The sequence below is a fragment of the Eubalaena glacialis genome, chromosome 6 (genome assembly GCF_028564815.1).
Source record: "Eubalaena glacialis isolate mEubGla1 chromosome 6, mEubGla1.1.hap2.+ XY, whole genome shotgun sequence".
Taxonomy (NCBI): Eukaryota; Metazoa; Chordata; class Mammalia; order Artiodactyla; family Balaenidae; genus Eubalaena; species Eubalaena glacialis.
Window position 1 is genome coordinate 98412770 of NC_083721.1, and position 27752 is coordinate 98440521.

At 38.2% G+C, this 27752-nt stretch overlaps 1 protein-coding gene across 10 annotated transcripts in view; it reads left to right on the forward strand.

Moving 5' to 3' along the window:
- Positions 1–27752, forward strand: part of MECOM (MDS1 and EVI1 complex locus) — a 564679-nt gene that overhangs the window by 513217 nt on the left and 23710 nt on the right. For 6 of the 10 annotated variants that reach the window (XM_061194502.1, XM_061194497.1, XM_061194500.1 and 3 more), the window contains 6 exons: positions 3431–3533; positions 7167–7383; positions 12847–12994; positions 14301–14457; positions 18771–20127; positions 22519–22606. In XM_061194502.1, coding sequence (XP_061050485.1) covers positions 3431–3533; positions 7167–7383; positions 12847–12994; positions 14301–14457; positions 18771–20127; positions 22519–22606 — 2070 coding nt within the window. The remainder of the gene's footprint in view (positions 1–3430; positions 3534–7166; positions 7384–12846; positions 12995–14300; positions 14458–18770; positions 20128–22518; positions 22607–27752) is intronic. The other 4 variants (XM_061194498.1, XM_061194501.1, XM_061194505.1 and 1 more) reach the window with 3 other exon arrangements.

Below are 27752 nucleotides of genomic sequence, written 5' to 3' on the forward strand. Positions count from 1 at the left end.
ATGCGATAACTTTTTTTTCTGAAAGGCTTGATTCCTCCAACATTACATTCCATCTTTCCCCCACATAATTGTTTTGAGGCAACAAATTGTCATTATGTTTTCATTTAAACTACTTCTCTCACTTCTCAAACGCCTGCTGGTGTATTGTTATTGCTAGAACATAAACCAACTTTGTATGTAGACATCTCTGGATTCAAGCATTCAAATTACACTTTGGGACCATTGTAATTATAAGAGCAAAGACATAATTTTGCTTAAGTCTCTGTAAAATCCAAAGAGTTGAGATATAATGAAATGGCAAGTGATAACAACACCTTGAAAAAAAGCACTGCATTTCTAAGGGCGGTAGATGGGGCTTCAAGGCACATTCTTACTGTGATATGAGGAAGCATGCCCAGAATCTGCCCTCATTACTTCGGGCTCTTGCCAGTTCTTTTCAAACCTCAGTTTCATGAGCACCATAAAAATTCACTTAAAATCGAAAAGAACACCCTGAAGTTAAAACCCACTCTGCTTTGCCTTGCCTTTCGTGGCCTGGAATGTCACCTTTTACCTCCAGTAAATAAAGCCAACATCAACGCTCTTCCGTGTCTTATTTTTTATGTACTCAGTATTCTTCACATGACAATCTGGACACTTAAAGGGAAATTACAGTGGTGATCTATGTCCCGGCAAAGAGAATTATCTTTCTAATGTGTAGTTACAGTGTATCCATCACTTTCTTTTGTTTCTTGGACTGTTCACACTGGATTGAGTAAATCTAAAATGGAATTAAAAGAGACATGATTAATAGTGGACTCCATTATTCAAAAGAAATAATGATATCATAATACTTTCTTCCAATGATCTGGCATGTGTGTCTCTGCAGCATTCCCCAACAGAGACAATTGTACTGTTTTACGGTCTTTCAGGATATTGTCTCTTTAACCTCACTGTTTCCGAGAAGCTACTGAAAAGTTCTAATATGTCACAATTCAAATATCAACATGTTGTTGGAAAGGAAGCTAATAAGTTAAACCTTTGAGAGATGCCAAAAGAAGAGGTGATTCAAACTGTTGAGAGAAGTCTATTGTTTTCTAAGGGGAAATAGAACTCTAGAATGAAACAGGGCACTAATAAGCATTTAACTGGAAAGTTTAGGGGGAAAAAAGCAAATGCACACTTTTTTTTTTTTTTTTTTTAAATCTGGTAACTTTTTGAGCAGAATTATTCCTCTCAGTGTACTGTCGGAGAAGGGAAAATGTGAACGTTAGGGTTAATAAGATACAAACTGTAAATTCTCTGGTTTTTATAGAATCAGCACATAACAAGGAGTAATTTTCCTAAGATAGTCTGGATTTTATCTAAGGATAGAGATAAAGAATCTTAGGTTATATTATATTAGGGCAACATTTTATGTTTGGCATTATTTTCTATAAAGCAACTTCATGTGGTTAAATTACTGTTGCATGAAAAAACTGATTTTATTTTGACAGGAAAGAAACTAAGCAGAAAATACTCCTCATTGAGTTATTTTTTGAATTTAGCACAGTTTTGTGCTCTGGTCTTTTTAAAGAAAAATAAACAATTGGAGTTTAGAGCCACCTACTGGAGTGAAGAGGCACGTACTTACGTTTAACGTCCTCTGCTTTTCAAGAGATAAACAGATAAATATAATTAAAGTTATGCACATTTCTGTTGATCTTATAAAACGGTAAATGACTCAACTTTTCTCAGTTTGAAATAAGTGGTCCTGCAAGAAACCACAGGTAGAGCAATGTCTTCTCAAAATAGATCCTTCCCATTTCTTAGTAAGGTGTGCCAATTTGTGTTATGTGATTTTTCTCCCCATTGCATCGAGACTGAGCAGAACTGAACCCCTAGTTTTGTTGTTGTCATTGTTGCTTTTGGTGGTATTTGTGTGTGTGTGTGTGTGTGTGTGTGTGAGTGTGTGTGAATGTAATTGTTCTCATTTTCACCAGTTAACTGTATAACTTTATTCTTTCTTTCATAACCTCTATCCGGTTACAGAATCGTTGTTTAATAAATAATCCTAGAATAGATGTAAAAACTAAGAACATATTATGTGAAAAAGAAAAGGCATCTTAAATATTTTCATGATTAAATCTTTTTATATTGAGATATAATTGACATATAACATTATATTAGTTTCAGGTGTACAACATAATGATTCGATGTTTGTATATGTTACAAATCAGAATTAAATGCTTTTATAAATGAAGAAACCCAGAATCCTGGACAAGTAGATTGGGCAATGACCTACCTAGGGTAACCACGCTGGTCAGGGGAGAGGTAGGCAGCTCTTGGAAATTATAGGTCAGGGTTTTTTCCACACTTGCCCCATTGCTTTTTAGTCAGTTATTAATGGATTTCTTAAATCCTTCCTCTCATCAGCATTTTGCTAGAAAGTAAGAGGAATAAGCACCACCCCCAAACCCTGGTAAAGGAATCAATTGAAGGCATAATGCCTGCTTTCAAAGAGTGGGATCAGGGTCTGGGTCATGAAGGCAGGTCCTGGACCTGTGAGTGGCACTTTTGATTGGTAAAAGAGGGATTAAGTTTTTAAAAAGCAAAATGCTCTCCTTTGACTATGTTCTCTACAGATCTTGTTGCCATGATTCTCTATGTTGTGTCCCTCCAGCCTATTACCTTAAAAGCTCCTCGTTGAGAAGGTGCTACATTTTTTTTTTTTTAATTTTATTTATTTATTTATTTTTGGCTGTGTTGGGTCTTCGTTTCTGTGCGAGGGCCTTCTCTAGTTGTGGCGAGCGGGGGCCACTCTTCATCGCGGTGCGCGGGCCTCTCACTCTCGCGGCCTGTGGTTGCGGAGCACAGGCTCCAGACGCGCAGGCTCAGCAATTGTGGCTCACGGGCTTAGTCGCTCCGCGGCATGTGGGATCCTCCCAGACCAGGGCTCGAACCCGTGTCCCCTGCATTGGCAGGCAGATCCTCAACCACTGCGCCACCAGGGAAGCCCGAGAAGGTGCTACTTTTGAGAACGTGCTCGAGGGGAGTAATTGTGCCCCTGCCCGTCTTCGCTAGGCCACTGCTGGATAACGCAAGACACATTCAACTCTCTGAGTATGTGTGTGGCTCCCAAGAGTAAGGAATTCAGAGAAGGGATTGTTCTTTGTTAAGCATTACACAGGGTGTATGTGACACAGCAAGCCTCGCATTAAGAAAATTTGATTTGTGAAGTGGGAGCTGGAAAAGATTTATGAATTGGCATGAGAGTCACAGCTTTCCATTTGTCATCAGAGGGCTAGTTCTCAGTGTATAAAACAGGAAAGCTAGTTCTTTTGATGAAAATAAAAAGGAATATTTTTGTTAAGGTATGGGAAAATGTACAGTTATCTTCGTGTATATCTTGCCCTTTCTTAATAGTCACTTCTCTTTCTCCCCCCCCCCACCCCTTCATTGTCTCTTGAAGATATTTTATAGAGTAGTTGCAGACATCGCACCAGGAGAGGAGCTCTTGCTGCTCATGAAGAGTGAAGACTATCTCCATGACACTATGGCACCGGATATCCACGGTTAGTACCACTCCCGCCACCATCCGCGCCACCCTCATTTGGAGATTGTGATGGAGCATATGCCAAAGGGTCCATCACACTTGGTACTTGTTAGTTTCCCTGGGTAGTCAATGTCAGTTTTAAGAAATTCCTTCTCATAGAGTCGCTATTTTCTTGGTATGACATCTGGCTAATATTACGGTGAAGCTAAAGTAAGCAGAGGTCTTCTCTGAAATGGAGGTCAGGGGAATTTTGAATATTTGGACTGAGGCATCACATAGGTAAACCTTTTGTCAATGCCTTAGACTATAGTGAGAGTCCTTTCACTGTATAAAAGTCATTTCAGGGAGCTTGGTCTTGGGCTTTTGTATATCTAGCAGTTGTTTCTCCCATCTAATGTTCTATTACTGGGAAAAGTATTTCTACTTGAGTAAAATCCTAGCCAGCATGACCATATGGGAGAGGGCTGGAGGGATGAGGATTGGGAGAAAAGTACAGATGAGGAAATTTTAGAGCCAGAGGAATTTGTATTTGTCAGAGACCTATTCTAAATTAACGAAGGGGGGATCAAAAAGAATTATAATTACTAGTGATGTATATTCAGGTAAGAGTAAAAGGAAATTTTATTTGTATTGATTTGTATCATTGGGATGAGCGTTTAAGACTGTTTTCTTTCTTTTTCCTGTTTCCCTCCCCTCATATAATGTGATTTGATTTAGCATAATCTAGTGGTGTCTCTAGAGTGTTTTTATAGTTGGAAGGACCACTGGGAAGGGTTACCAGTGAGAGGTGAGGATGGCTCCACTTCCCATCTCTCTGGCATTCCAAACAGGCGAACCTCAGCCTGTGCATCTGCAGCTCCTGCAAAGAAAGCTACCACTATTGGCTGGCTCTTTACTTGAACATTTTTCTCCTTTGGCTGAGCTGCATTCTGCCTCTTTGTAGATTAGACCAGCTGTATTTTGAGGAGCCTTTTGGAACTTGTTTTCTTCTTAGAAACTGTGACAAGTCAATGGCCTCAGAAACCCAGACTTGTCAACTAGCCTGGTAAAATTTGAGCCCGAATGGGGAGCCTGACCCAGTGGGAAAGGGCTCTTTGACAGCAGGGAGTGCTCAGATGATAAAAAAAAAAAAAAAATTAATTTGGGCTGTCTCTGGTACAAGGCTTCTTTCATCAGTGAATGTTTGCTCTAAAAAGGTTTTCAAACAATTATTTTTTTAAAATATAAATGGTTAGTTTACTATTCTAAAAAGCCTAAATAGAGGTGACTATTTTTCTTTTAGTGCTACCATTCATAAATTACCTGCCTTTACAACACTCTGGAACCCATCGGTTGCTTTTCATTTTCAATGTGTCATACCCATATCCATACATATACCCGATATGTTAAACATAATGTTTATAATGTTTACATGGTGATTTGTATTTCATACTTCTAGGATTTAATGTTTCTTAGAAAAGAAAAAATAAAACACATGCATTGTACACCTACTGTATGCTAGATATTTTATGCTCTCCATTTAGTGTCTCATTTAGTCTTTTAGACATAGATCAAACCTGTAAGAAAGGAATTATTTCCATTATACAGATAGGAAAACGAGGCCATATAAGGCTAAGTAAATTGGCCAAGACCACATGGCTAGAAAGTGGTAGAGGCAGCATTCAAACCAAGGTCTTGCTGTCTTTAAAGCCTATGCCTTTTCATAGGCCTGGAGGTTGTTTGTGTTCAGACTGCTGGCTGAGATCCTAAATTTAGATCTTAAACATGTGAATAGCGTCACAAACTATAGGAAACGTTCCATTACCTAGTTCATGTTATTGAGAAACCTGTCTTACAGCTGAGGTGATTTATTTTAAAATAGCTCCCTCTTCTTTAACCAAGTCCAAAGGTGACAAACCCTACTGAAGCTACATACTAATTTCTTTACCTTTCTGGCCCCTGTGTTATTGGTTTAGTTTAAACTAAACCAGTATCGTATATGGATCACAGCAGCAGCGACCCGTTTGACCTCTCTGCTTGGCTTCTCAAGCTGCAACGGGGCATTCCAACTTTCAGTGGCTTTCTGTACCCTTCTTAGCATGGACCTAAAAAGCCCCTAGTGACCTGCTACCCTCTCTAACTTCATTTCCCACTCCTCCCCTACATGCACCCTATAAACCTGTCACACTTTACTACGGCTTTGCCTTTCCACGAGCCTGCCCTGCTCTTTCTTGCCTTCGTCATTGGTCCATGGTATTCCCACCGCCTGAAATGTCTTCCCTCATCCTGCTTCACCTGGCTGATTCTTCCTCATTACAAAATCTTTGCTGAATCTCTCTCCCTCAGGAGAGATGGATTTGGCATATTCCTCTGGGCTCCTAACTTAGGCCTGTGCATGCATCTGTCATAAGATGTATCACACTAGTTGTTCACTTGTGTATCCCCTTGGGTTTCTTATGTATTCTTTCCCTAGCAAAATGCCTCACATTCTGTAGGTGACTAAAATATTCCCTCAAAAACATTTGGTCAATGAATAACTGGATATAGGTCCTGGCTGCAGGTCTGTAACACAGGGATGATGTATCGTGTTGTTGTCCTCTGTGTCTTTCAGCATTGTGAGCTGTTTGCAGGACTTCTGTGATGATATCTGTGTGATCAGTGCATAGTATGGCCTCATGAGTGGGCTGAAAGCTATTCCAATAAAAAGAATAGAAACAATGGCGTCACTACCTGACACTCCATAGCCTTGTTATCTCTGGTCCCCACTATTACCATTTATTTATCTTAGTGATTTAAAGTGCAAATGCATGATATGCTGGCTATTTAACAAAGCCATGCCAATTAGCACTGGCCCTGAGGGAACATAAATGAGCCTAGAAAAGTGCTGAAATCATGCTGTGTCACATTATAAGTAATGACGAATGTTAAAGCATTTCCAAGTTTATTGATATTAGCCAGGCTTAAGTACTACTCAGATAGGGAATCTGTCCCGTGTCCCATCCAGGTAACATGGCACAGCGAGAAGGGTGTGGAACGGAGATGTGTTCAAAGTCTGACATAACCACTTAACTCTATGATCCCTGACTGGTTACTGAACTTCTCTGAGCATCAGTACCCTCATCTGAAAATTGGGATACAAATCTGACATATAATTCCTCACGGTCAGGTTTTAGGAATATCAATAATCCATGTACAGGGTTGAGGACATAATGATGCTCAGTAAGCGGTCATTATGACTTTTAATATCCTGTGAATATTAAACCCTGGAAGGGTTTCGTCATAAAGTTTTATCTGATAAGAAAGCTATACGGGAGCCACAGCAATCACTTCTATTATTGTTGTAGGCTTTGTCCTGGCTTCTTTACATTTATTATTTCTTTTTTTTTTTTTTTTTTTCTTTTCTTTTTTTTGCCACACTGCGCGGTGTTCGGGATCTTAGTTCCCCGACTAGGGATCAAACCCATGCCCCCTGCAGTCGAAGTGCGGAGTCTTAACCACTGGACCGCCAGGGAAGTCCCTACATTTACTATTTCTAATCCGTGTTAAAATGGAAGTGGTGGAAAGGACAACCAAATAGTTTCTATTATGTCCTCCGTAATTCGATAAGAACTGCCAGTGTGTGGTGGTACTTCCTGATCACCGAGTTCTGATAACACCTGAATTATTTTCACAGAAGAACGGCAGTACCGCTGTGAGGATTGTGACCAGCTCTTCGAGTCCAAGGCTGAACTAGCGGATCACCAGAAGTTCCCATGCAGCACACCCCACTCGGCATTCTCAATGGTAGAGGAGGACTTTCAACAAAAACTCGACAGTGAAAATGATCTCCGAGAGATACATGCAATTCAGGAGTGTAAGGAATGTGACCAAGTGTTTCCCGATTTGCAAAGGTTAGACATGGCATGTTGCACTGCAAAAACGTGTTTATTTACTCTACAGTAAAATGTTTATGCTGAATTTTCAGAATTGATGCAAATGGAAAATTTGGAACAGCAAGGAGCTGGACAAATGTGTTAGTCACACGTTCGGAAATCATTTTCCCCTGGAAATTCTCACCTGTCAAATATTTTCAGTGAAGTTAGAATTAGTTATTTTGATGCCAGATAGAAAATAATACTTTTATTATTTAAGGAGGGTTATTGGCAATTGAAAGTTTAACATTATAGTAAAACGTAACTTAGAGGAGGTATCAAAAGTAAAGGAGGCAACAATGATGCTAATTAATCTAATTATACACCAAACAGAAAAACGACCCTCTAGAAACATTGAGATGATAAAAAAGAGACTGTGCTGGTACTTAATGAAAGACAGGTAGTCTTTTGATAGATCAGTGTAATCTATGGATTTAATTTCAACTATTTATCTAAACTGCACATATATAAAAGAATAAGAGAAGCATGTTCAGTGAAGGAAATATTGAATTTTCAAAAAGGGAAAAAGTAAACATGATCTAAATGAAATAATTCTATAATACTTATTTTTAACAAAACGAAAATCATATTTCATTGATAATATTAACTTTTCATAGCCCTTTGAATTTAATTCAAGAACATTTTTTTAATTTCTGTTAAAGAAAACAACAACCCTGGAACCTATGTTTTGAAAACTGTATTGATAATTATGCTACAAAATGGTCTTTCAGATCAGAAAGGTGTTTAACCAGCTAATAAGTTTTTTGTTTGTTTGTTTCTACCTAATGGTTTTTGCCTTGGTCCACAAACAATTTTAATAATTGTATTCATTACTTTGCTTTTAAATCTGGAACCTATAATCAGAATTTCAACTGAACATAAAAACACTGTGTTGGGCTTCCCTGGTGGCGCAGTGGTTGAGAATCTGCCTGCCGGTGCAGGGGACGCGGGTTCGAGCCCTGGTCTGGGAGGATCCCACATGCCGCGGAGCGACTAGGCCCGTGAGCCACAATTGCTGAGCCTGCGCGTCTGGAGCCTCTGCTCCGCAACAAGAGAGGCCGCGGTAGTGAGGGGCCCGCGCACCGCAATGAAGAGTGGCCCCCACTTGCTGCAACTAGAGAAAGCCCTCGCACAGAAACGAAGACCCAACACAGCCATAAATAATAACTAAATAACTAAATAAATAAACCCCCCCAAAAAAAAAGTTTAAAAAAAAAAAACACTGTGTTTAAATGGGTATGGGAGTATATCAGCCGGCCTTAGTCAAGGATGTGAATTACTCACAGTTTGTCTTGGACACCTCACCTCTTTTAATTTACCTTTTTGTTTCCTTTCTTTCCTTAGTGCCTCCTCTTCCTCTTTCTCCTTTCACCTCTGTTGATTGCCCCGCATCTCTCTTCTCATAGGAAAGGGTTTCATATGGTAGTCATTCCATTTTAATGCATAGATGACCAAAAAGGCATCAAGTATAACCCATTCCTTGAGAAGACTGAGTCAAAAGAATGAATCTGTCTAGCTTTGAAAATTCAGGCTTAATCTAGCTATTAGAGAGAAAACATTTTGGGGGCTAAGAGAGTTTTCCCAGTACCCTTTAAACTTATCTTTACTACTTAATATAAACCCACATAGAGAATAAATCTGTTATGTATGTTTGGTAAAACATGGATTTGTAATCAAAAACCGTCACAGTATGTCTCCTAAATACATTGTGTCCAAATTAAAAACCAAAATGAAAATACTTTCCTTACCTGCTACTAACTACCAGCAGGTAAGAAAAGTACTGATACTGTAAAGCCATGTCTCTGATGCCAGAGAGTAAGTATATTTCCTTCTATTTTGTTATCAAAAATAATGGACAGCATTATAAAACAAAAATTGACAGACTGAACACTAAAATGTGTATAGCAATACTTCTTAGGTGGAGAAAACTTCTTACTCTGACTAGGTTTAAGATTAAGCCTGAGACAGTGCTACTTAATGCCAAAACCAACTGTCAATTTAGCTCCTTCAGTCAAACATTCAGTAGAAAAAAATAAGGAAACCTAATTATCTGGCATTGGATGAACCCTCAAAACTCACTTTTCAGTAGCTCAGCCAGATGGATATAACATGTCACTATGAGACCTGATATCAGTCATCCAGGTGATATTTTGGGTTATATAATTTAGCCAGTGCAGAACCTATGTGCCCTGAATATTTTCCACTTTATTGAAACCGATATTGTTTTACACGTTAAACAAATGAGAATTCCTTTCTTGACATGATACATTATTCTGTTCTGTATCTTTTGTGTAAAATATTAAGAGAAGAATACCATCCTCCAACAAAAAAAGGGGGCGAGAAACAAAGGTTGATATGCAAAAGATGGAAAGAACCCAGAAGGCTATGAATTGGGATAAAATTCTTTGAAAAGTGAAGTTTCATTAATGACTGACTGGATACTTCTGTGTTTATGAAAGTAATGAACATTTGCTTTTGCAAGAACCACTTGCCTTTTTATTTTCTATCACTGATTAGCTGACAGCTGATCATTCCATGGAACAATATGGGTTTTATGCTGGATTAGAAGAAGCAAAAAAAAAGAAAATTTCCCTTACTTTGCTATCTTTTTCCCCGTTTTGTGATATGTACTATACTCTTAAAACAATACCACACCCTTGGAGTTAGGAGGCAAGAAAAAGTCTCAATGTATAAGACAATCTTTTACCACTAGGTTTCAGAGTTTATGATTTGAGATGCATATTGGAATATAATATATGTCATAAAATGGCATGCCTTGATAGTTTGCTAAAGACAGTAGTATGAATAGCAATCTGTACAAGGATTTTGGAAGATGTCCCTGACTCAGTTCAATGTTAACTGCCATTGTTGATATCTTTCTCTTAACTCTCTGATTAACATTTCAACTTGTGTAACAAACAGAGGATTACATATTGTAGATAAAGATAGGGCCGTTCTTGTGACTCCACACACCTGTACTCTCCTGGTACCTTTTGTTCACAGAGATATCGCCACTGGTGCTCAAATAAAATAGCATTACCAAGTCGACTGACTCATAGGGCAGGAAAAATAAGTTCATGTGCCAATACGAATAGAAGTGGAAGGAGGAAACTGAGGAGGAGAAAAATATGGAAAGGTGTTTCTAATTTATCAAGATATGAGAAAGGGCATATCATTTTTTCACACACACTCCCACGCACATGGTGTGTACAAACACTGGATAACATATTCTAGGCACACAGAGGTCTTACTTGATTCTCAAACTTAGGGTGTTCATTTCACAGAAAAATAAAATATAGGGAAGAAACAGTGCTCGCATGCTTGGTAGTTAGTTTTTTTTTTTTTAATACCTTTTTATTATGGAAGGTTTCAAATACACGCAAAACTAGAGAGGGCGGTGTAATAACACCCACACGCTCAGGTTCAGTAATTATCACACGAGGCCTATCTTGTCTCAGCTATACTCATTTTGGATTATTTGAAACAAATCCTGGACATTATGTCATTTTATTCATAAATAGCTCAGTATGTGTTTGTAGAAAGTAAGGACTGTAAAACATAAGTTCATTTTAAAAATAATGGTTCCTTAATACTATCAAATATTCAGTCGGTGTTCAAATTCCCCCCAGTCATTTCATTATTTTTAGAGTTTTCTGGTTTGAATTAAGATCAAAATGAGGTCCATCATGGCAATTGGTTGACGTCGTCTTACATTTCTTAATTTATAGGTTCCCCCAGTCAAAGCCAGTAAGTCTCTCTCCCTCTTTCTCATTACAGTTTAGATACAGAAGATACTGAGTGTTTTTTCCTGTAGCATTTCCTCCAGTCTGTATTCTGCTGATTATATCCCCTTGGTATTGTTTAACGTCTTTCTCCATCTCCTCTGTTTCCTGTATACTCATAGTTACATCCCAAGCTGTGATCAGATTTAGGCTCAGTATTTTAGGAAGAATACCTCATTGATGGTATCATTTGTTTCCATCAGGAGGCATATAATGGATTGCCTAGATTCATTAATTCTTTAGGGGCTGCAAAATGAATGTATTCTAATTCCCCCGTTCTTTCATTATTTATTATCTGGATTAATTCTATGCAGAGAAACTTCCCCTCATTGTTTATTTGCTCACCCTGAAGTACAGTTCGTATAGGAAAGGCAGGATATGTGCATGAGTTTTTCCCTTTATTTACTAGTTTTCAGAATAATGATTTGGCTTCTCAGCATCTTCCTGGGGTAACTGGTGAGGTTCCGTTTGTTTCTGAGTATCATTATCGTTAAAAGATGAGATTATTACTCTTACTGATGCTTAAATTTCCCCATCTTTAGTCAGTGGGTGTCTCTTCAGGTTGGCACCCTAATTTTTTTGACACGATCTATAACTCTCTTGCTTTTTGCCGTAACAAGATGTTCAAGGCCCATCTTGTGTATTTCATGCTTCACATTTGAAACAGGCTATTTCTCTGAGGAGCTCTGGTTACTTTATTTGGGAGTAGTATCCTAATGTGTTATGTGTGTGTGTTTAATTAACAAAAATGTTGCAAACATCTTCTGAATATCACAGTAATCCATTATCTATAATATTTACTTTTCATTATATTCATGCAGATTTCATATTCAAATTTTAGAGAGGGAAGGAAACATTTGAGAAGGTAAAATAGTCTAAGCTTTAAAACATAGAGAAGCTATGCTTGTGAGAAAATTCTAACCCAGTTTTTCTTTTGAGGGGCTTTACTAGTGCATCCACTTATAATATGATATACTTTTCTTTCCTCCCTAATTCATAGGTTGTATATATATAATCTTAGGTTATAGTATGTATACATATATATATTTTTCTAGATAATGTTTCTATCTATATCTATATGCATACATGTTCATTCATCAGTCCATCTGTCTGACCATCCATTATATTGGTTGTATTGGGAAGTTGCTTGTTGAATAGTTAGCTTACGGCTCACTTTCCCATATGGTGATTTGAGTGGGAATAAAAGTGCCTTTTTGAATGTAAGGGTTATATACATTAGATAGAATAGCTTCCTGCATGTTCTTAAGCACTTTCTTAATGTTTTCTATTTGAGTGTTTGTGTTTGAATTAAGTGGGTAACAGCAATACATGTTGCGGCTAGAACTGTGTAATGAATCCAGAACTGGACAAATCGCTAGTTGTTTATCATTCCCCTAAATTGGCACCTAAACTCTCCTAGCTGAATCAGATTTATTTCCTAACAACAGGGGTACTTCTCTGTATGGCTGAGAGACACAGTCTAGGGAATATAAAATGTACTTTTGTCTGTTGCAAGCCTGTTTCCTCTCTTTCTTCTCCAGCTCAACTCCTTTCCCTCTTCTTTCTTTAATTGCCAGTTGGATTAGTAATAAAATGACGTTCTGTTTATGAATGTGTTCTTGGTCACCATGTCCTATTAAATCAATTGTTCTCTTAACAGCCTGGAGAAACACATGTTGTCACATACTGAAGAGAGGGAATACAAGTGTGATCAGTGTCCCAAGGCATTTAACTGGAAGTCCAATTTAATCCGCCACCAGATGTCACATGACAGTGGAAAGCACTATGAATGTGAGAACTGTGCCAAGGTACAGTGAATTTGTAGACTACTTGGCCCCTCTGTGTCATCCTGCTCTCTCTTAATCCATCATTTGCCACGGTGTATAAAAACAAGCCTTGAGAGGGGAAACTATAAATATCCTGAGAAAAGTAGACGGAGTGTTGTGTGCTACAAGGCATTAGTACAGTGTATAGAAACACTTAGTGGGTATCCTTTTATTTTTGTAAGGGAGGAAGCAAGGCTTGATGGTGAGTTCCAGAACTAAGTGTCAGACATCCTTGGTAAATTCCTGGTTCCGCTACTGGCTTTCCAGCGTGGGGTTGTTTTATAGCCTTATGGAGGATGAAAATTGTATCCAATGCACATTACTAATTTCTTTTAAGATCAATTTGTGAGGAAATCCCATAAAGTTTCTGAATGCCTATTCAGAAAGCAGGGGAGACTCCTACATTTGCAGATTTTTCCACCGAAGTCCCCACCATAAATTATGACCCGGTTCTAATTAAAAGTGTAGTGCCTTAGTGGCCAGGGCTGAACAACGTAAGAGTGAAATGAAAGCCCTTCACCTTGACCATAACTCTGAACTATGGGAACGGCAATTCACATCATTGAATTTTCATGTTTCTCAATTAACTAAAAGATGTCCTGGTGTCATGAAAATTGATTTCTCTTTCCAACAACTTTTCATAACATTTGAATATCTTTTCTCATGCCAGTGGAAATTGGGACATTTGACCTTATCTTTAGAGATGTTTTGCTCCCTGATGTGTGGGTAGCTTTTTCTTTTTCCTATTTCTTTTTTTGTTTGTTTGTTGTTTGTTTGTTTGGTTTTCTGAGTACCATGTCCGAAGGAATGATTTTAGCTTAATGGTAACTTAATGAAACACTGTGTTAGAATTTATACCCTAGGGGAACTCCTTGAATAGATTTGGGATACTTTAGTCAAAATCCCCCCAATTTTGTACATAGTGTGTCTTTGTTTAAAGGGTATAAATAGCACACCATTTTTTAATAATGTCATGGCCTGCATTTTATTATCCAGCTCCATTCACTCTAAATAGGATCAAAAAGCCCTTGAATATGCTCTAATAATGCCATTAATTATTTTGTTCAACTGATACCAACGGGTACTTTGTGCTAAGTATACAAAACTGAATAACTTGTAAGTCCTGACCCTAGAGAGGCTGACACTTTGGAAATACGACTTTCTTTCGGTCTTTGGGTAAACAAATAAAAACAAAACAAATACACAAAATTCCTTCTTGAGTTATTCCCGGTCTTCTTTCTTGTGTCCTAGAATTAAGTTTCTTGATTAATCAGTACTCATTTCCTAGCAGGTTTTCACGGACCCTAGCAACCTTCAGCGGCACATCCGCTCTCAGCATGTTGGTGCCCGGGCCCACGCGTGCCCGGAGTGTGGCAAAACGTTTGCCACTTCGTCGGGCCTCAAACAACACAAGCACATCCACAGCAGTGTGAAGCCCTTTATCTGTAAGTTTTTCACACTCCAGCCCTCCTTCCTGCATCTGTCTCTTATCCAAAAGGCACCGTGATCAGGAGGGTGGGCCACGCATGGCCATGAGGGGGGGCCTCTGAATTAGCGATTCATGGTCTCATCCAGTTGGGCTATTTTCTATTACAAGAAAATCTTTTATAACCAGATCTATGGTGTTTTGTCTGTGATGCCTGGGGTGTTTTCTTTCAGATGGAATCAATAACAGGTAGAGAAGTCGTTAAATAATGTAAAGGAAGCCTCCCCAGGTTGTGGGATTTAATAGAGACAACGAGATTTGTCTCATCCTGAAAATGTGTGTGGCTTTGTAAAACAGCAAATCGCAGATACCACTAAACAAGATGAAGTGAGAAAAACCTGTTCTGGATCAGAAAGAGCTAGAAGAACCCTACCTGGCAAGGAGGCTTATTAGGACTCTGTGTGTGTGTGTGTGTGTGTGTGTGTATGTTGGGGGTGGGATAAAATGCCCTTTAATCTACCCTTTGTTGCTGATCACAGGTTGCAGATCGGTAGTTCTCAGTTACTTGAAAAGCAGAACATTTTCACTTTGATGCTGGACATGCTGCTTCTATAACCCACTGCACTGAAGCAGATTTACGGGCAGTGTATTTCCAGGGGACATCCAATCTGACCACCTACTTAGAATATCCTTGTACAGAGCGCTTTAGTACAAGTACAGCTTAGCCCTCATTTGCTTCTCTTGTCCACCCACCCCTCTTCTCTGTACTGTGCTGAAATGTTTCATATGGAAAATCAGTTGTTCTCAGTCCATCTGGGCAACGACTCTGGACTTCTTTTCATCTATTGCTCGGCTGGGCATATAAACATAGTGACTCACTGAGCTGTGTTACAAAATTTAAGACAGATTTTGGATCCAGATAAGCACAGAACTGGATGAAACATACTCAGGAGTTGGCAAAACCTCTGACTTGGGAACCCTTGCAAAACAGTTTCTCTGACAAATATTCGATGGTTTGTAGTAGGTATATGAGACACTACTACAGGACCCGACGGAAAAAAACCTAATTTTCAGTGCCAACATGGAGATGCCAGAGACTAACGCTCCTCCTTTTTGCCTTTACACAGCCCTCTTTTGTGTTTCCAAGCACCAAGAGAGCTTTTCTTTCCCTTTCCAGCTTACCCTAGCATCCTGTTTTGCTCATATGTTCTTCTGTTCCCTGGTGGAGTAAAGAGGACTAACAGAGAAACAAAAGGGTGCTCTCTAGTCTCCCTTGAGGAAGCTCTGTTGAAAGTCATGGGAAATAAGTATACAATGGAAATTTTAGACTTCTTGTCTCAAAAAGACATTCCTGACTCTAGGTCGTAATGCCCTAAAATGTACTTGCAAGTGCTACAGACATACATAGTTCATTTATTTCTGATTTTTCAGAAATAAATTTTGATAAATTTCTCATGTTTTGGTGGAAAATAGGGAGGAATTGACCACAGTGAATTATGATCACCCATTTAATGCTTTCTTTATTATTTAAAGTACAAGTCAGAAAATAGAAATTCCTATCATCTAAAATTCTGGGATCTGGAATTTTAATTGTGTTGAAATCAAGTGTTTTGCTTTAAAGCACTATAGGGTGTCCCTTTCCAATCAGATTGTGCAGACTATTTCCCATGAATGTATTTTCAGTAATTATTGGTAAATTTAAATAGCAGATGGCATTCTTCAAATATAAAATCTGACAGAGGACCATGGGGTAATTGTGAATAATAGCCGTGTAATTTCAGAACAAAAGAGGAGTTGGTGTGGAGACTTTGGAGTGGAGGAGGTTCACCTAGAGTTGATATCTGTTTCTCACCAGAAGGCCACACACCACGATTTACCCCCCCCCCCCGGTGTGTTTATGGCAACTGTCTCTTATTACAGTGTGCCACCAAGCTTGAGCCCAGAGTCATCAGTGCTAAGGCAATTACTCACTGCCTTTACAGAAACCTCCAGCCTTCCCAAATAGAAACCACATGCTCTAATAGGCTGAATATATTCAAAATACCTCTTAACTTGTTTAATAAGTAGAAAAATGCAATGTTAACTGCTGGCTAATTCCTTATTACTGAGAAGATTACAGTAGAGTATAGACTGCAGCATCAATTGAGCCACTTACCTGGAGGCCTGGTGGTTTGTGGTGGGCCAGGCCAGATCTTCAAGTGAGAAAAACAAAGCCTCTGCCTAAGGAGACATCCCGGATTCTGTGTTCTTGGGACCTGATACAAACACCATTCGTTGGTGTAACAGAGCCTACAACCAGGAAAGTCAGATGCACCTCTATTACTCTTGATTTTCTTAAATCTATCCAGCTATTAGAAAGAAGTGTAGAGAGCAACATTTCTTTGGTAAAACATTGCTAACCTTTCAAAAACTTATACCTTGTTTGAATACCCATCAAGATCTTTTCTCAACGCCTTTTAATGCCCAGAGGAGAGGTGTCACTTTCTTAATGAGTGCACATTTATAATTCCATCAATATTTTATTTACTATTTCTTATTATTGCTCATAGCTGAATTAGTATAACTAGTGAAAGTCTCATGTTTCTACCCTCTACTTCATATGGTTTTAATTAGTGTATCAAAGAATTTAAACAGTATGTGTATTTATTGTATATGGTTAACTAGTATATATTTTTAAAGCAGACTCTGGTCAATATTCCAGTAGAATAACTTGAAAAGAAATCACTCACATCTTCTCTTCCCATTAAAATGCATGTTATAGTCTCTAAAATGTCATAAATCATTCCACAGTTGAAAGCTCCTTTAATATTACTAAGCACATTGATAAGTGTAGCAATGCATTTTAATTGTTAGTAGTAAAAGAAATAGACATAGAATCACTTGGTACTTCCTGTTTGGTTGTGTGTGGGATAATCCAAGTTCTGGATGAGTTTTGTATGACTGAAGGTCTATAAAATCTTCTTTGAATTTTCTTTTTAAATTGTTATTGTTTTGACTTAGGAGCTTAAAGGCAGCTGTCACATGAAAGAAATAAATGTTGCATTTTGTCTTCAATTTGATTTCTTATATAAATTGGTTTCAACAATTACCAACAAGGCATATCATGTTTCTGCATGTATTAAACGTGCACAGAAGCATGAAAGCAAGCTCACACATAAAGGGGACTCATCTTTATTAGAGTAACATAAAAGGTGTGATGCTTGGGAAATGGATACTATAATCCTGCCAGGCCGTGAATTGAGTAAGATTCCTACCTAGCAAAGGAATTATTAAGGGTTACGGAGTTCCGTCTTAAAATGTGCTTAGATCTATTCACACATATATGAGGAAGAAGATGTTTTACTTTTCTGGCAAATTCTCGGGGACGAGAGTTATTTCCCAGCTGCATCCACTGCTGTGTTCTTACTGGATTATAGCATTCAGCGCACTCTCCCCTGCTTACTGTAGTTGGCTGTACCACATAGAAGTCAAGCCCGGAGATAACCCGTGAAGATATGACAACAAGTGGACATGTTTCCCAAGGACGGGGTTTCATAAATGCAGGAAGGTTAGCACAACCACTGGTGTGAGGGGAAGTCAGAGGACGTGCTCATAGTTCATGGGAACCAGCAATGCAGGATGGGCTACATTCAATTTAGTTTCCTTTGCAAGCTTAAAATAGCGCCATTGTAAATTATGTCAGTCTTTCTCAAATCATGAAAATGATTGTTAAAAATGTCTCAGAATACACAATGTGCATTGTTGTGTGGCTTTGATGTGTGAATGATGAGAGCATATGATATAATACAAATTAAATAATGGTAGAGCAGTCACAGGCTTTTTCCCCAAGGGGAGAGGGAATAAAGGTGAAGTTTCTGGTCGAGCGAAAGGCTGTTTTATTTTGTGTTGATGCCTACAATATAGAATTCTTTAAGACGTCTAAAATTGTAAAGGGGTTCCTGTTCTGTTTAATGTTTAGTACATCTTAAGAATTTAATCGTAAAGATTCTGTTAGTGTAGTAATTGGGTGGGAAATCAGTGCATGCTGGAATTTGACTTTTTAATAAATATTTAAATACACAAATATGATACAAAATATTATGCAATGGGGATGACAGAATATTTATATATATATGAAATATTTGTGCTGTCTCAAGACATTTGTCAGGTTGGATGCCTTGCTTTGGAATCTAGTGAAACGGGGTTTTCTGTGTTTGGAGCACCCACTTTGGTGCCTCCAACGTCTTTTCCTGGCTTCCTAATTGAAATTTGGGGTAAACCAATTGTGATACTTGCTAAATTCAGAAGCAATTGCCATAAAGCCTGAGATTCTTTTTTGTTGTTTGCACACAGGTGAGGTCTGCCATAAATCCTATACTCAGTTTTCAAACCTTTGTCGTCATAAGCGCATGCATGCTGATTGCAGAACCCAAATCAAGTGCAAAGACTGTGGACAAATGTTCAGCACTACGTCTTCCTTAAATAAACACAGGAGGTTTTGTGAGGGCAAGAACCATTTTGCGGCAGGTGGATTTTTTGGCCAAGGCATTTCACTTCCTGGAACCCCAGCTATGGATAAAACGTCCATGGTTAATATGAGTCATGCCAACCCGGGCCTTGCTGACTATTTTGGCGCCAATAGGCATCCTGCTGGTCTTACCTTTCCAACAGCTCCTGGATTTTCTTTTAGCTTCCCTGGTCTGTTTCCTTCCGGCTTGTACCACAGGCCTCCTTTGATACCTGCTAGCTCTCCTGTTAAAGGACTGTCAAGTACTGAACAGACAAACAAAAGTCAAAGTCCCCTCATGACACATCCTCAGATACTGCCAGCTACACAGGATATTTTGAAGGCACTATCTAAACACCCACCTGTAGGGGAAAATAAGCCAGTGGAGCTCCAGCCCGAGAGGTCCTCTGAAGAGAGGCCCCTTGAGAAAATCAGTGACCAGTCAGAGAGTAGTGACCTTGATGATGTCAGTACGCCAAGTGGCAGTGACCTGGAAACCACCTCGGGCTCTGATCTGGAAAGTGACATTGAAAGTGATAAAGAGAAATTTAAAGAAAATGGTAAAATGTTCAAAGACAAAGTAAGCCCTCTTCCGAATCTGGCTTCAATCCATAATAAGAAAGAATACAGCAATCATTCCATTTTCTCACCATCTTTAGAGGAGCAGACTGCGGTATCAGGAGCTGTGAATGATTCTATAAAGGCAATTGCTTCTATTGCTGAGAAATACTTTGGTTCAGCAGGACTGGTGGGGCTGCAAGACAAAAAAGTTGGAGCTTTACCTTACCCTTCCATGTTTCCCCTCCCGTTTTTTCCAGCATTCTCTCAATCAATGTACCCATTTCCTGATAGAGACTTGAGATCGTTACCTTTGAAAATGGAACCCCAGTCACCAAGTGAAGTAAAGAAACTGCAGAAGGGCAGCTCTGAGTCTCCCTTTGATCTCACCACTAAACGCAAGGACGAGAAGCCCTTGACCCCAGTACCCGCCAAGCCTCCAGTGACGCCGGCCACAAGCCAAGACCAGCCCCTGGATCTAAGTATGGGCAGTAGGAGTAGAGCCACTGGGACCAGGCTGACAGAGCCTCGTAAAAACCACGTGTTTGGGGAAAAGAAAGGAGGCAACGGTGAACCAAGACCAGCATCTGATGGTTCCTTACAGCATGCTAGACCCACTCCTTTCTTCATGGACCCTATTTACAGGTAAGGGTGGATGGGAAACCACTAAACGTGGACAGAAGAATGAAAGGTAGTTTTCACACTATCAAGTTACGGCTTTTAACAAACCTTTTTTATTATTCTTATAAAGCAGAAAGTAAAGTTGTTTGATCTGGTGAGTTCATTTTTTATTCGGAAAGTCAACTCATTAGGTTTGGACTTATTTTTGGATGTCTCCGAATTTGGGGTTTTGGAATAGGCCCACAGAGTTCTTTCCCTTGACAATAAATTTATTTTTAAACACATTTTTTTAAGTGGAAAATATGGGAAAGCCATATTTAAAGCAAGTTGTCAAGTGACGGAAGAATGAGGCTCCTGAAGGATTAATGCAAATATGTGTGGGTACTTAAATGGGTCAGGTTATTTGGAATGAGATGGGACATAGCAAGAGTTTACTCTTTGTTAACCTACCAACACATCCTTAATAAGTACTGGTCCTATTCTGTTGCTAAATAAATCTCTTAGGAGCCCCATGTAACTGAAATACTAATCACAAAAATGCTTTGTATATAATGTGAGTGGTCGGCTTAAAAAACACATCTCTGTTTAATGCCTTCATTATCCAGTTTCCTTTGATGCATCCAAAATTTTTGGGGGGAGAATATATGCTAATAAAAAGCCTCTTAGACAGTACTCTGTAACACTCGACCATTCAGAAAGATTTAGCTTTTAAAAACTAGTCTTCTTCAAACTGTATGAATAACAATAATTAATTTGTGATGTATTTTAAATATTACCACAAATTTTCACATTTACTTTCTCATTCAAATCGTGACCATTGTCAAGAGTTAATGGAAAATGTGGATAATTTTTTATTGGACTTATTTAAGCTGGGAGAATTTGATATTTTTGCCTGATTCTTTTTTTTGTCAAGAGACAGTTTTGTTCAATTCCTTCATTCAACAATATTTTTTTTTGAGTGCCTATGACTTAATAGGTACCACAGCTGCAAACTCTTTTCCCTTCAAACTCTTTTTCTACCTTTATTATCTTCAGTGCATTAACCAAGAAACATTGCCAGTATGTTACTTGAACATGACAAGGGGCATAGAAAAGGACAGTACAAAAATGTCTCAGAGCCATCATTACCATGCTTGGGCACTGTTTTTTTTTTAAACAATTATTATATTTTCATTTCTGTGGCAGAGAAAGAAAAAGAAGGAAAAACAAATCTTCCATATTTTGTGTGTAGCTTGTATGTTACACATGGCCAGTAAGGTTGTATTTCCAACTCAGCGATATGTCTCAGCCCTTTGTGAAGATAAGTTCTCAGACTCTCTTTCTTAGACCCTCCCAATGGCAATGGGCTTCCAGTTCCTTCATACACCCATTCCACTCTTCTCCATCACCTCCTAACCTCCCTCCTGCGAACTCTAATCTCAGTCTTCTCTCTGGTACGTCAGTGTCAACTGAGGCTTTAGGCATGTCATTTTACCAAACTCATGAAAGACAAACTTACCAGCTTTAGTGTAAGACCTGGGTTGAAATCTCAGCTTTCCCATGTCTTAAACTTTTTTTAATCCATAAAATGGGTATAAGAGCACCTACTTCAATAAGTGAAATAGAATGTAAAACATAGCATACGTACAATTTCAAGAAGTGGGAGCTGTTTTTATTCTTTTTGATTCTATTTTAAAATATACTTATTTAACGGTTTTTAAAAGGAAATCACCAACAGTTGGTGAAGGAAATTAACTCAGTCCACGATGTCATTTCCTATATGCTTAATAGAAAATAGAATGACAAACATTTCTAAAGCAGAAGGGCTATATTGATAAGTTTGATAATGTCTCTCCCTGTCTTCAAAAAGCTCCTCATCCTCTCCCTACCACCCCCCTTTCACCTACTCTGTTTCTCAGCAGCAGTATCCAAAAGAAGATGCCTATGCCTGAGAGCGGCTAGCAGGGTGTGTAGTATGCTTAGAAACTCTCTTGCTGACATTCACAAATGTAGAAGAAATATGATGACAATTTGAGGAAGCACCTTCTTGACAGAAAATGACTTTAATTTTTAAAATGAGCCCTGTTCTTATGCTTTTGAAATCACCAAGACTTTTTGTCTACATTTAAAATGGAAAGGTACAAATTTGTGACCAAAGCCTCTGATTTCATGACTTCATTTTTTAAATTTCCTCATTATTATTATTACTAGTCATTCAATAGGATTTTTCCATTATAAAAAGGACCTTCTTTCTCTGAGCGTCTAAAAATGCCAGGAGTATTCTTCAAGAACTGAACAGATGTCTGTATATTTTTATTAGTGTGCTTCCCAGTAACCTACCATTTGCTTTATTGTTAGCTGTTTAAATGTCAGCGAGTATGCAGGGATTGATATATGAGACTGATTCATCTCCAAAATCTAATTTTAACCTTTCAGAGTAGAGAAAAGAAAACTAACTGACCCACTTGAAGCTTTAAAAGAGAAATACTTGAGACCTTCTCCAGGATTCTTATTTCACCCGCAAGTAAGTATTTTGAATTTGAGACTTCAAGCTTGTAAACTAACTTGTTGATCCTGAAAAGCAGGTGCAATGAAATGAAAGAAATCTTGAGAACACTAGGATTTCCTATGACGCTGGTGTGGAAGAACACAGGAAATTCTAGCAGAATTAAAACCCAAACTCTTTAAAGAAAAAGTAGTTAATATATGTAAAAAAACAACATGGTTTTGCTGTTAAATTATTCTCTATTAACTACTTACTGAGCCAAAGTGTACTTTAGAGTGAGCAGAATTCAGTTAAGAAATTAAATATTGAAGTTGCCTTTCATGTTTAAAAATTTGTGATAGTAAGAAATGGATCGTAGTGTGACTTGTCCCAAACTCATGAAGGTCGTTCATGTTCTTTCAGTGCTTAGATAAAAACAGGAAATGAGTCTACCTGACAAGTTGTTACCATAGAGGGTGAAGGAATTTATCTAGAGACCACTGGGCATTCCAGCAAAATTCTGTAATTGCACAAGAATTCACCACAATACACAGAGCTATTTGCTGGATGGAGTTGTGTCCATTTATCAAAATGTGTACAGTTTCTCATTGCAAGGAAAATACAAAGCAGCGTTATCTAACTGGTTCATCTTTATGTCCCTAAATATTTGGTCATTTTTAAAAAAGCTGACTTACGTATCAATAAAAATGTGGGGAATTGTATTGAAAGAAGAAATATATAAACATCTTGAGTCTGGTTTCTTAATGATATTTTATTTTTTGTTTACTTATTATTAAGGATATAAGCTTTGGTCTCTATAGATAGTAAGCAAAATTTTTATGAAAATGCTTGAAAACAGAGTTAACTGATTTGTTCTGTTTCAATATATTCAAACCAAAAATTACGCTCCTCTAATAAAATTGGTGGAATTCTGTGCAAGCTGTCTTATAGAACATTATGAGCTAATTAAATTAAATCATGGAATATGACTTTTCCGCCCACCGTTCACCCCCCCTGCCACCACCTCTTCTTTCTTCATTTTTTAAAGTACTTTCCTAAATTCTGGACAACAAAGTATGAGAGCTGAAATACCATATTCTGGGTTAGCTGGAGAAATCTATCATTGCTCAAAAATTCTCTCTATTTTAAACTGAAAGAATATATGATTTAGTATTAAAGGGGTTAGAAATATTCCAGTTAGTATTCATTTTGTGTAGGAGGACTAAGGAATGATATCATTTATTAAATTATTTTATGGAAAAGAAGCAAGTTTTAAAATAGTAAATGTTTATCGGGTACTTATTTTCCATATTTAGGTTGACCTAAATTGCACTTGCCAGCCTCATGGGCTAATAAAACTGAACATAATGTGCGTTTTGTGTCAGATATTACACAAAAGTATGTCTCTCTTGATAACTTCCTAACTAAATGCTTGTAAGGATATTATAGTTATCTACATTTAATCACAATAAATCAAGTGGTTTTCATATTCTAATTATCTTTAAAATCTAGTAATTAATCATTTCAAAATTAAGTGCTGTGGGTACATGGTATAAGGGAGGGGAAAAAAAAGCCACTGGGATTCAGTGTCTTTGAGTGACTCAGTCTACTGGCTCTTAGTTTCCTTACCTGTCAGATGAGGGAGTTGGGTGTAAGGTCCCTATCTTCTCTGAAATTCAGATTTCTAACTAGCTAAGGTAAATTTACTGGTTCAGAAGATGGGCAGTTTTGTCTACCAATATCTTTACATGTGCATGCAGCTGTTGTAAATATAGTATATACATGTATGGAGGTTCCTTAAAAAACTAAAAATAGAACTACCATACGACCCAGCAATCCTACTACTGGGCATATACCCTGAGAAAACCATAATTCAAAAAGAGTCACGTAGCACAATGTTCATTGCAGCTCTATTTACAATAGCCAGGACATGGAAGCAACCTAAGTGTCCATCGACAGATGAATGGATAAAGAAGATGTGGCACATATATACAATGGAATATTACTCAGCCATAAAAAGGAACGAAAGTGAGTTATTTGTAGTGAGGTGGATGGCCCTAGAGACTGTCATACAGAGTGAAGTAAGTCAGAAAGAGAAAAACAAATACCGTACGCTAACACATATATATATATAGAATAAAAAAAAAATGGTTCTGAAGAACATAGGGGCAGGACAGGAATAAAGACGCAGACATAGAAATTAGACTTGAGGACGAAGGGAGGGGGAAGGGTAAGCTGGGATGAAGTGAGAGAGTGGCATGGACATATATACACTACCAAATGTAAAATAGATAGCTAGTGGGAAGCAGCCACATAGCACAGGGAGACCAGCTCGGTGCTTTGTGACCACCTAGAGGGTTGGGATAGGAGGGTGGGAGGGAGATGCAAGAGAGAGGGGATATAGGGATATATGTTTATGTATAGCTGATTCACTTTGTTATACAGCAGAAACTAACACACCATTGTAAAGAATTATACTCCAATAAAGATGTTAAAAATACGAATAAAAAAATATAGTATATACATGTTTTTAATCAAATAATATTAATATAAGAAAATCTGCTATGTTTTAAGATTCCCAAAGTTAATGAAGGACCACAAAAGATGAGGCGCATGTACAGTGTTTGGAGTACAGCAATCACCCACTCAGACCGTTGAAAATATGCCTGTGGGAGTCACAGTGGCAGAGAGTTTTCTTCCCACACCAGAATGTCGCGTCTTGGTGTAAGGGGCTGTGCACTGCTGCGGGTTGCTATAAGAACAGGACCTAACAGTGATGCTCAGATATTTAACACGTCATATGTAGTGAATACCGATCAATCAGAATGGACTCCTGCCATTCTGGAGCCGGGTCCTGGAAGCCCTTGCTGCACCAACTGTTCATGCTTTAGTTGCTGGCTGGTGGGCTGTCTGAAGGGTCTTTTGGGAGGAGGCCAGGGCTGCAGGAGGACATTCAGGGTAGTTGGGGCAGAGGCTATTTACCAACGACTACAGAAATATTTCATTATTTTGATAACCATGGTGGCTATTTTCGTGTGTAAGGGCTGTATATCAGTGGGATACAGGTGGCATAAAAAGCGTAGCCTGAGAGCAGCTCGGGTCACTCAGTTTTCACCAACCGTTCAGACCAGTCTGTTCTTTCAGAAAATCTGCCTCAAATGTTCTGAAGTTTCAGCAGAACGTTTTTGTTCTTTCTAGTCCTCTATCAGTTCTGTCCTAGCCTCAAGATCTACTTTCCTACAAACAAACAAATGAAAACAAAGAGAAACTGCCCAGGATTTGGGGCCAGAAATAACTGCTTTAGAACTGGCTTTCCTACTTATTCACAAAAATGCTTCGGTTTTGAGCAATGTAATTCATCTCCGAGCCTTCTCCATCAGTGTAATGGGAACACCCCTCCAGCCTTACTAGGGGAGCTGCAAGGATTAGTGATCACGTACATAATGTGTTTAGCATTGTGCTTGGCATATGGAAGGACCTAGATGAGGAAAAGCTCTTATTATTATTGGTTGCAGAAGTATTCCATTTTGAATATAAAGGGGTGTCAGTAAAATACCCTCCTGCCATCCCCTGAACCCAGTCTCTTTGGTGGGGCTATACCAAGTATCTAGAAGTCCTTGGAAAGATGCTTACTGTGTTCTTGGTGCTGCCTTGTTGGGCAGCAATCAGGGTGGCACAGAGCAAGAAACCAAAATGGAAGGACTTGCCTCTGCTCCCAGGGCTTGCCATGATTTTGTAGCTAGATAAGTGTTTGGTTAAGACCATTCACTGCTTCATTTTTCATTTAAAGTATATCGGAGCAAATCACATGGTCCCTCTGGGCCTTCTGTATCTTCATCTTCAGAATGAGAATGATACCTACCCTATCTACTTCTCAGTGTTATTATAATAATAAAGAGGAGACCACATGTTCTTGATGCTTCAGGGAAAACCTATAAATAGATAGATATGTAAATGCTTGGCAGTGGTATTCTCTGGGCAAGCCTGATTTTACGATTTTTTGTATGTCTTTGTATTCTGCCCTCCTCCTTCCCCAGTGCACAGTGCCTAATCAATGAAAGTCGAACACCTCAGTGGATATTTATTAAATGTTATTGAAAGATTATTAGGCCATCTTACTGCCTTTTGGAATAATGTATATTTTTCAAATCCTTGTCAAAAATACCCCAAACATATAGGAACACATACATCAAAATCAAAAGGTAAATGCTGGTTTTATCATTCTTAGGGTCTAAATTCCTCTCAGTTCAGTTCTTAAAGAAGTATGTTTGCTCTGTCGGGCCACTGGAGGACTATTTAGCTTTCTATTTTTCTCTTATAAATAAGTTAGTTTAATATAAGGGTGAAATAAACACTATAGAGGTTCTTCCTGAATATGTGGTTGAAAATTACTTGTGGAGTCTCAGATTATAATTTTGAAAAGAAGATGACAGCCACAAGAGGTGAGATGGAGGAAATGATATTACCATGTGATCTTTGGAATGTCCATTTCATTGGGTACTTTGCATTTTGGGTACTTTGCATTCACTTTGATAGCTCATTTGAATTGCCATAGATATCACTTGGCAATTATACTATTATAAAACTGGCTATTATTCCTTTGTTTGATTTTCCTATACTTTAAATATTATTTTTGGTTATTTATATATTTTATTTTCAGATGTTTGGCTTTGTGTTGATCTGCAACAGAGACTCTATTTTACTTCCATTTCTGTCCTTCATGCATTCATTTTTTGAATTTTCTTCCTTTAAAATGTCTACTTGCTACTGTATCCCAAGGAACTGGGAAAAAGACTAAGGTCTTTTCCCAAGTTATCATTTATATATGGGTGTGAAAATCACTTAAGTCTTTTGCCTTTCATCTTCTTTCTTGCTTTCAACAAGCGTTTCTTGTGTTAGATTTCTTCTGTGATAAACCTTTCATCATTAAAAACTGTGCATCTTCCTTATTAAAGATACCACAATCTAAGAAAGCAAGATATATCCCCTTTAACCAACCAAAATGATATTTTTAAAGAGGTAACATTTGTGTTTTCTGATAGAGCTTCTAACTCACTGAAGTTTTCTCCATTGATTCTTGTCATAAATTGTCATAAATAACTCGACATTTGTAGTTCTTTTCATTAATATCCTTTGGTGTTTGGACTACTGATGGTCTCAGTTCCATCCTAGTAGAAGTCAAGCA